The following is a 10427-nucleotide window of genomic DNA, read 5'->3' as shown; positions in this document are numbered from 1 at the left end:
AACTCTACTTTTACTCTGGGCAAATCTTATAACATCTACTACTTGCCCCTTCACATTTGAAGGGGTGACTATATCATCTTCCTTTTATACAATGGTGGCTGCAAAGGCTGAAATTAAAGGAAACCCTTGTGAAAGACTTTTCTTCTGAAGTGACTTCTCAGATTGCCTGTTATGCATTCTTGACAATAAAAAGAGAAAAGAGCCTGATTCAGCCTGCCCCAGTGGGAAATTTACTTGGTGAGACCCAATGGTCTAAGGGCATTGCTCGCTGTCTGTCAGTCCCACAGCAGTGTGGTAAGCACTCGCAGTATTTCCAAAACTGCGTAAGTGAAATTAGAACAGGATTCCAGCCAATTCATACTAAGGAGCCAAAGGGAGTAATTAAAGGAGTGAATGTTTTATTCTTTAGTGTTTAATAGAATACGCAACAAGTCACATAATCAATGATTCATTACTTCACACGCAGCAGGGAGACCAGTGTTGAGTGCTTCCATTACACAACTGGCTGTGAATAGAAAACACAAAATAGAGCATTTGGGTGGATGAAGACAATTTCAAAGTTTGAGCACCTCTGAAAATATTTCATCCATTTGTTTTTGTTTCCTTTTTTTGGATTAGAGGGGCTTTTATTCTTGGGTTTGTGTTTCATTAGAGAGTCTGGTGTTATGATATTTTCCATGTCCCCTTAGATTTTAAGAAACAGCTCAAAGATATGTATCACATAGCAAATAACATTTTGAACATGTCAGCGTCCAAATAATTATCACAAAGAGGAGTTTTGCAAATACCCAGAAATTTTAATTTACATGTTCAAAATTCATACTCACAACGAATGTTTCAACCCTTAGTCATCAAATGGGTATGAATGGTGGTAACAAGTGAATGTAAAGTCAAGAGTTATAGCAAAGTTTACCTGGCTTTAGAGTCACAGAGACGGTTGTATAGGAGTTTACATCACAATTAATGTCTGCACACCTCAAAACACATTTCAAATAAACAAAACTGGCTTGGGAAAAAAAATTACAAAATGCTCCAAGTGTCAAGCATCCTTGTTCTTCTGGTCCATTCTCCTACCATACAACAGTTATCCAAGTGGAGATGTTCTGTGAGGACTCCTCCATCTTCTGTTCAATGGGCCCAGAAGAGAATCTAAACCCTCCAGTATTAATACCTTGAGATCTGTACTGTGCCAAACTGTCACAAAAGGAAGTTGACTACAACATAATTTATTTCTGATTATCTAAAAACCTTCCAGGTTCTACAGACTCTGGGAATAAGAATACTGTATTACTTGAAAGATAGACTTGAGTTATCCAAAATATTCAGATCTTAAATGATTTGCAGTGAAGAAAAACATAATAAAAATTGCAAGCAAAGTCTTGACTGAGAGTTTTATAATAAAAATACCAAGTTTAAGTTTTAAAGTGTGTCAATTTTATAGTACTTGTAACTTAGGCTGTAAAAGAAACTCTTAAGAAATTCACTTACCTCATTCAATATTCTTCTAAATATCTGTGTTATAACTAATTTTACATGTAGAAGTACAAAAACAATTCGAATACTATATTGGAATTTACCATAATTTGAATAGTTAAAAAATTATCAAAGCTTCATAATACATGGCTTTAATGTAATAACCACATTCCATGGAAACTACAATAATAATCAGAATATGTAGTGACCACTGCTAGTTTTATCTGAGTTTTCTCACATCATATATTTTCTCAGAGAAGCAGCAGACATACATACATACATACATTGAGTATGTTTTGAAACAGAAGACAATTTGGGCTAGTATTATCAGTTTGTTATCAATTGAAAAATCCAAATAACAAACACTGGAACAAGAACAGTATTAAGGGGGAAAAGTTTCTCACACCTTCAAGGAATATTTTCCTCTACATGTTTTAAAATTGAGAATGAATGTGGATCGTAATCCACGTGTATCAAAAACCAGACATATCAAGCATCTGATAAGACACATGGAACAGGGCACCTACTTTGTTCTGTTTTATCCAACCACAATGTCTACCAACACTTCTTTTTTAAAATTAGTCATTAAATCTAATCTTATTCCATTATTTATCAGCATCAAATGGTAATTTGATCAACATATGCAAATGCTTGCCTCTCTGACATGGATTAATGAGGTTGTAACTATCTGAATCATTCACAACACTCTCCTGGTTCACTTCAAAGATGCTGTTGAGAGCTTTATTCTGTTTGGTACAGTAACCAAGATCATGGGTGCTGACCAATACTTTACAACATTTTGTAAGCCTTAAACGGTTCTTCTTCTAAAACCCAAAGCCCACGGAGGGGAAAATACCCATGCCAAGGATGACCTGACTCAGTCATACCCACCTATCGTAGAATAAGCTGACTGCTCCAACTTGAGTTTGGGCTAAAAAGAACAAAAGTTTCATGCATTGCCTTCAACAGCAGAGGGTGAAGTCACTTCCAGGAAAAGAGGTCCATCTCCTGTCCCTAACACACTTCCCAGTCTTTAAAATAACAGACCAGCCAGGGTGTGGTGGAAGGTACAAAGACCCCAATGTATTAGCGAGACCAATAGTATTCCAACATACATTTTATAGCACTGGAGTGCAGACGCAACCACAGCAGTTGCTCCTGGCTACTGGAGTTGTGCAGATTTGACAAGGGGAATCAGAACTTCTGTCCTGTCCTCTGCCAGTGTGTTTCCGTCTGTCCTAAGGATGTTCTTAATTGTGCATTTCTTTGTTAAGCAGTATAAGAGCATACCATGGCATGGGAAGTCTACGACACTCACGTTTCACCCACAAGTGACACTCCTAAGCTGTTTCGGGATTGAAACAGAGGTTCTGATCACCACCTGATCCACTATCTAAAAAGAAGCCCAACAATGGAGTAAACACAACTCCCTGGATCCCTGCTTCCCTTTCTTTAAAACTGCAGACTTTGTACATAAAGCTAACTTTTCTTTAAAAAAAAAAAAAATCAAAAGAACTTAAATCTCTCCCAATTAAAATGAGAACATTAGTGGATTAGAAATACAAATAGCTTGAATACAGGTCGATGGTTAACGGACATATGATTTGTATATGACTAACATCCCAACAAAAGTGTGTGGAGCAAACCTGCCTCGTAGCTGTGAATGTCTTCCTGACCCACGTTCACAGGCAAGGATATGTCACAGAACATGTCGCCTTTGTATATACACCATCAAATGCAAGTTATCAGGGGTAAATATAGGAAATCTTATAGCGTTAGTAGATGAGTTAAAAAACTAAATGATTCGTGTAAAATGTTTATATATGGTATATACAAACTGGATCACATGAGTCTGAGAATAACTGTTCCAATTCATAACATCTGCCGTGGACACAGTGAAATATACAGTACAAGGCTCGTTTTTTTTTAAAGAAGGAAAAATAGCACTAATTTAAACACTTAAAATGACTCTTACAAAATCTTTAAAAACACATTTCAGAGAAAGATGATAAACACACACACAAAGGCTTCTTCTCCATTATCACAGCTTATCCAAAGGATGTCCCTCAGCAGGAAGCATGGGATTCGGGCCCCCCACTTCCGCTGAGGTGGGTGTTCTCGGGACACTCATGGGGGATTCTTTCCACGGGAGAGTAAAGGCATAAGGCAACCAGGTCTCTTGTTTCTGCTGCATTTTTACATTTACATAAACCACCGTGTTACTGCTCAGCTCGCCCTCAAGTACTTATTTGCCTCCATTTAAAAACAGTCCGCGTCACAGCTAGCTACAGATGGGCAGCTCCTGGCGCTCGCGCTCCTCTTCAGCTGTTGCTTGAAAAGACTCCACTGCAACGTCAAAGGCACGCCAAGAAAGAAATGGCGTTCTCTGCTCAGCTGTTCAGGTTTTCAGAACTGCCCAGCCATCCACGTTTGCTGGGCTTGGAGAACACAGCAATTTAAAAATAATAATAATAGCAAGAGATCTTAAGTCTAAGTAACTAAAATCAAACTTGTTTTGCTTAAGTAAATAGGCTATAAAATGAGGAAATAAAACCAGCAAGAAAATAAACGTTCAAGTCACTAAAACTCTACTAGGTAACTCTTTGGTTAGGTATACAAGTATTAGCAACTTAAAAGTTTACGACTCAAAATAGCTAGATAAACTTTCAGCTGAAAATGGGTCTTCTACTGATTTTGATAAAAATCTTAGTACTGTTTCGTATTTTTTTTAAAAAAATGTGCATGTACTCACATGGATGATACAACCTTCCAACTTTCAAATAATAAATGAGTATGTCCTCTCCTCCCTCCCGCCCTTCCTCCCCTCTTTCCTCCCTCCCCCACCCTCCCACCAGTCCTAGAGCTAAGGGCTGTATAATCCTACTAACCACTCCAGATGATTTCCTGCGGCGCTGGGGGGCCTGAACAGCCTTGCCTCCTGCTCCCTGCTCCTGCCTCAACTGGTAAAACCTAAAGCTCTGGCAAACAGCTGATGAGAAAAGGGCGCCTCCGCAGGCAGGAGGATCACTTTCTACAATTTTAAGCCCCAGGAGTTCTATTGTGTTGGGAAAATAGGATCCTCCCCTGTTACCAGTACTAGAATTTCCTTCTACATGTAACTTTAAAAAGAAAAAAAATCCCTTTATTTACAGTCTCTGAACTGCCTCCATGGGGTCTTAATTCCAGCATGACGGTCTTCCAGACAGTTGTCTAAACTTTATCTTTTAAATGAGGACCAAGTTTGTAAAAACCCTTTAAAATACTATCTCAGCGCTCTGAAACCGCAGAGTCAAAGGGTTTAAGATTTCAAGGACTCTTTCCGCACTGCACGCTGGACGCAGTTCAATCCGGTTCTGAGCAATTCAGTCTTTCCCAGGTACTTGGTGACTTTGCGCCCACACCGCCCCCACTACATCACGACTCAAGTACAGTCTAGGGGAAGGGTGGTGGTTGTAGGCCAGGAGTAAAGGAAGCATGGGTGAAGGGCTGCTTCTGAGCACTCTCGGTTAGCGGGGTCCAAAGAAGACGAAGAAGCCCAGAGGATTTGTGGCTGCAGATTCTCAAGTGGGGAGCTGACGGGTCTGGGTGAGCTACTGGGGAGCTGGAGCCTGGGCGGGACGTGGCGGGGGGTGGGAGGGGGCAAAAGGAACCAGGGGACAGGGAGGGGGAGAGGGTGTCTATAATCTTGTCACCCCGCGTGAAAGAAGGAAAGTAGGCGCAGGAGTGGCGAGGGGTCTGGGGAGCTCACTCCCTGCAGAAGACGTACTCGGTGTAGCTGGTCCAGATCTTGTCTTCGCTCTGGTCAGTGCTGCTAGCAAAGGCGCAGGTGCCCGTGGAGCTGCACGCCACCATGTGGAAGCCCGACTCGGACAGCTTATCGAAGGCCTGCTCTAGGAAGTTAAACTTGAGGTAATAGCGCGAGGTGTAGCGCTCCGGGGGCCGATCGGGATCCCGGCTCTCATTCAAGGTGTCCCCAAACACCTCCTTAGCTAGGGACGTCTTGCCGCACACTGTGATGCGCGCCACACGCCGGAACTTGGCGTCCGCCTGGGCGTCGCGCCCGATGGTGTAAGAGCCGCGGTAGCCGATGGTGATGTAGCCGGAGCGCCGGCTGCCGTCCAAAGACTGGGACGGCGTGAGCAGAGGGCCCGCCGCGCCCCCAGACGGACTGCGGCTAGCCAGCTCCAGCGTGGGCGACGGGGCCCCTGCCGATGCGCCCTCCTGCGGCTCCGGCTCCGCGTAGCCTAGTGGCAGCAGCTCGTCGCCCAGCGAGCCCTCTTTGTGCACCCCGCGGCGCGAGTGCGGCGGCGGTGGCCCGGGACCCGGCTGCTGGGGCGCCCCAAGGCGGCGCACGAGCTCCGGCAGCTCAAAGTACTCGGCTTCACGCTGCAACCGGCTGCGCTCCGGGAAATAGTCGGGCAGCACGAGCTGCAAGTCGCGCAGGTAATCCAGGATGTAGCGGAAGAGGAATCCGTCTCGATCCAGAAAGAAGCGGCCTTTGCTGTCCCGGGCCAGCTCCTGCGGCTGCTGCTGCGTGAACATACGCCAGAGCAGGGAGTCCGGCACAGACACTACAGTACAGCGTCGGGTCACATACACCTGCCCTCCCACGTTCAGCTCCACAATGTCGGGGAAGAGCCCCGGCTCCGCCGAGGACGACGACGAGCCGCTTCCACCTCCGCCTCCACCCCCGTTGGGTAATCCTCGGGTGCTGTCCGCCAGAGCCATGGCCACAGAGGCGGCCGGGATGGGTCAGTGACAGGGAGCGGAGTCGCTATCGGCAGCTGCAGCGGCTTTTTGTCCCAGGAGCCCTGTGCTCTCAGGCGGCCGCTGCCACCACCCAGAGCCGCGCGGTGAGGGCGCGCAGCTGTGCGCCCACGAGAGCCCCTGTGCGCTGCGCCCGCCTCGCCCGCGCGCTCCAGGCGAGTGGTGGGTAGCGGCCCGCGCGCCGCTTAAGTAGAGCCGCCCGCTCGGGCGCCGCGGCGCGCAGGAGGCGTGGGCGGCTGCGGAGCCGCTGAGCTCGCTCCCCGGGCGGGGAGGGCTGGGGCTGGGGGAGGAGGCAGGGAACAGATTCGCAAGCAGAACGCTGACGCCGCTTGGAGCTGCAAGCTCCACCCTGACCCGCGCACTCCGGGGGGCGACCGGACAGTCACCAACCGCTAGCACCCTGGTCCAGCTCTCCTTCCTCTTCCGCAGTGGGTCAGAGCCTTCCCCAGAAGGCTCTTCTCTAAAGCGATCATCTTTGTGTCCCCCTTCTTGGCTGACCTCAGCACGCACCCGGGGACTCTAGGAAGGGTTGGAAACTTTCTGGCAGAGTAGAAAAGATTGGTAGCCTGCGGCCTAGCGCCCTCTAGACCTATCCGCTTCTATGAGTGCAGAGTGCTGCTGTAGTGTCTCTAGATAACACTAGCTCTGTAGAAACACAGGGGGCAAGTCAACCACCGAGTGCCCAATGGTTTTTCACGTGACTGCCGTATAGCCTCGGAAAATCCCTAGAAACCACAAGCGAATGTTTCGCGAGGATGCTCTGTGAGATTCCTTTGCAAGTGCATAAACTCTTTGGTCAGGAAACCTCAACCCAGTAGTACTGCAGTGAGCAGAACTGACTGGGAGAGGAAGTTGGTGAGCAAAAGATGGGGCTTATATTGCATCCGCATGAAAGCTGCCTACCTCCGACAGCGGAATGTGAGGCTTTGGGGTCCTTTCAGCCATCTGTGAATCGCGCCAGAAAATTCCAATCTAATGTTTTTTATTTTACTAATTTTTATTAGTATCTAATTATTTTACTAGTTATTTGTTCCTTGAATACTTAATGCACACACACACACGTGTGTGTGTGTGTGTGTGTGTGTGTGTGTGTGTGTGTGTATTTTTTTTTCAACCGACTTTCGGCCCCTGCGTTGCCATTCTAATGATCCAGGAGTCCTTTTTCTCTGCGACCTTCCGTCTTCTCCGCACTTTACCAGACCGTCCACCAGAGAAGAGGATGTGTAAGCTGGAAGGCCCTTTAGATCCAGCACCCTGGTCTCTGTGGCCTCCGACTTTTGCAGTCATGTGGAAATTTGCTGCCCACAGAACTCTGCCTCTGCTGGGAAGCCTTCCATGGTCTCCCAGAGGAACCAGACATTGTTCTCCTCAAATTTCCATCTTTACACTTGGCACGTTCTGAAGCTTCAAATTTGTGAACTGTTATCTAGTCGTTGATTTGGCTTAGATAAATAGGTTAAGGGATTCAAGAAGCCGAGATAGACGAGGACCTCAGAAACTATGAGCTTAATAAACTCTCTTAGGCGCTGCCGGGCATCAGGCTGTGAAGAATAGCCGTGTCTCCTTCAGACCAGCTGAGAGGCAAAGAGTTGGCCATCTGAACAGCTATCAGATCACTTTGAAGGGCAGGCTGTCCATCACAATAAGCCAGAAAAGATTTTTGTTCTTGATAATGACGCTTCGCCTTTGTGCAACTGTCCAGTGAGCTTGATAGTCTTCTCACGGACAAGTGTCATTTTCATTTTTGAAATGTTTATGTCTGCCAAACAATTACTGCGCTCATGTCACTGAGCTGAAATAAGATCAGGCCCCCAGATCAGCCTGCTTAATTGCGAGCCCGGATTTCTGGTACTGAATATATTTCCATCATTTTTGTACTGTTCTTTGGGATAAATGGTAGATGACACAGGAGCTCCAAGTCCCAGAAGTGAATGTGACGTCTCAGCATCTCAGGCCTGACAAAAACTGTCGCTTTCCTGTAAATCCAAGAAAAGGCTTTTGTGTCACCTCGGCACAATTGGGTCATGACTTTTGCGCATCGTTTCAGTTGATTCTGTCATGTCTCCCTTCAAGGTCCTTCCAGTCTTAGGGACTTCAGCCACCTCTCTGCCACCCCTCAGGACCAAGCCAACATCACCTCGTGCTTGGATGATTGATTGCCTGGACCTCCTAACTGCTTCTGCCTGAGCACCCAGCAGTCTTTTATCACTAGAACAAAAAGGAGGATCCAGTCAGACGTGCGTCAGGTGTGGCACTCCACAGTGCCCCCCGCCACGTCTGACCCACTCATGCTTCTCTGGTCCATCCTCAACACTTTGCAAAGAACGTGCTAGGTTTGGCTGCACTGACTCCTCTGTCTCCCCAGGCCACTGGCCCTTCTTTTTCTCTTTGCCCTGCCTTGTGTACACTCTCCCCATCTTCCCTTCCCCGGGTCCCCTTTCTCCACTACCCTGCTTAATGAAGCACAGCTCTGTTCCAGCAGCTTCCCCGTCTCCTGCTTTATTGTTGAAAAGTCTCTTTCCCTGGATTAGGGTACAAGATCCAAGGAGTTCAGGGATGTTTGTCAGCTTTGTTCATTACTATGTCCCTACTATCCAGAACACAGCTGGAGGTCTACAATCATGTGATAGACGTGTCGCTCATTCACTTGTCCCATCAATATTCATTCAAGGTCTACCACTGTGCTCCAGGAAGTGTGTTAAAAATAACCACTGCTCTCTTAGAGATTGTACTACACACACACACACACACACACAGAGAGAGAGAGAGAGAGAGAGAGAGAGAGAGAGAGAGAGAGAGAGAGAGAGAGAGATATTAGGAAATAGTGAACATTACACACACACAAAAACCAATTCATGAAATAAAGGAACAAATGTGAAAATAATGCCTTATGTAGAGTATGTGGGAAAGGTATCTCTGTGAAATGACACTGAACTTGAAAAGAGAAAGTCATGGCACATTCTAGAATAGCAGCAATCTAGACAGATGTCAGGCAGGCCCAAGGGTCTGGGACAGGAATGAGTTTGTCTCTTAATACAAATTTATGTACCGTGTCATCCGCTTGTAGCCTGTAAACACCAGAGTGCTCGTGACGTATTCACGGGCTACAAACAGAAAGTGAGAGGTGATGTGTGCCTACAACAGGCAGCACACAGACATCACTCTCTGCCCCTTGAGGTGACACACTGGTACACCACAAGCTACTTCCTTCAGCAGAGTCACTGCTGTTCCCTAGAGAAGCCAGGTTTGTATGTGATGGACAGGAATGAAGGAAACAGAGATCTGAGACACAATTACTTGAGTATAATTTTTCTGTTTGATTTTGTGTCTTTTGATTCTTGCCCATTGGTCAGTATCAACAAGACCTAATGCTTTGGATGCTGGGATCTGTGGGCCTGTGTGTTTGAGGGGAAGTGCTCTTTAGAGTGTCCAGGATGTTGAATATGCCCATCTGGATGGAGATTCAGAAAGACAGGGAAAGGCGTCATCCTATACTTAGACTCAACTGGTTCTTCAGCAAGGATACATTGATGCTCACTGCTCTTTTCCTTGTGACCCTGCACTTCCCTAAGAGAGACCAGGCCTTGAAAGAACGTGAGCCTCTGAAATTAAAGTATAAGACACTGGAAGCACCTGTAGCCTGCATTCTCTTCCTGTCCCTACCTACCACATACTTTTCCAACCAGCATCCCCGACTCCACCTCACCCAACCAAAGCACTTAGAAATACTCTGCAACGATTTGAGAAGAGGGACACTGAGGGGAAATACAATACTGAAAGGGAAGGAATAACCAGAGGGAAATGAAGTGAGTGCCTCCGAGGACTGAAGGAATTTAATATATGTGAGAATGATTTGTAAGCTGTAAAACACCACTCAAGTGTCAGAATCATTATTTCCCGCCACTCATCACGGGGCCCGACAAGTCTGCTCAATAAATACTGAATGAACAAATGAATGGCGCAGACATTAAAATGGATGCTGTGAGGACAGAGCAAGAGACACGGGACCAGAGAGTGTCCTGAGCAAATGTTTGGCGCATTCATCATCCTCCCAATATGTGTAAATCTTTTCTGTTCTGTGAAAATCATTGACTTTTACCTTCAGAGGGAGAAAAGAATTGGGCGCATGGGTTAATTAAGCAGCATTATGTCTAAGTAAATTAGTAAACAGCAATCTTAATTAATGT

The 10427-nt window shown here is 46.2% G+C and overlaps 1 protein-coding gene across 2 annotated transcripts; it reads right to left on the bottom strand.

The window, feature by feature from the left end:
- Positions 1 to 394: 394 nt before the first annotated feature.
- KCTD12 (potassium channel tetramerization domain containing 12) lies at positions 395 to 7237 on the bottom strand. Of its 2 annotated transcripts, XM_084768003.1 has the most exons (2): positions 5240 to 7237; positions 395 to 3911 (listed from the first exon to the last, which is right to left on the bottom strand). In XM_084768003.1, exons 1-2 carry the CDS (start codon positions 6199 to 6201, stop codon positions 3872 to 3874), a joined length of 1002 nt encoding a protein of 333 aa, XP_084624129.1. In that variant the 5' UTR covers positions 6202 to 7237; the 3' UTR covers positions 395 to 3871. The 2 variants fall into 2 exon arrangements, with proteins under 2 accessions (XP_084624129.1, XP_084624130.1); XM_084768004.1 differs by having other exon boundaries at positions 395 to 6512.
- Between the last annotated feature and the right edge of the window lie 3190 nt (positions 7238 to 10427).

The sequence above is a fragment of the Acomys minous genome (genome assembly GCF_964271855.1).
Source record: "Acomys minous genome assembly, chromosome: 18".
NCBI classification, from domain to species: domain Eukaryota; kingdom Metazoa; phylum Chordata; class Mammalia; order Rodentia; family Muridae; genus Acomys; species Acomys minous.
The sequence above is the reverse complement of the archived record's forward strand: the minus strand, read 5'-3'. Positions and strand labels throughout refer to the sequence as shown.

Coding starts and splice junctions, on each gene's coding strand:
- KCTD12 (XM_084768003.1), bottom strand. CDS start 6,201: ATGGCTCTGGCGGACAGCACCCGAGGATTACCCAACGGGGGTGGAGGC. Junction 3,912..5,239: donor ATCTGGACCAGCTACACCGA/GTACGTCTTCTG, acceptor GTGTTCTCCAAG/CCCAGCAAACGTGGATGGCT.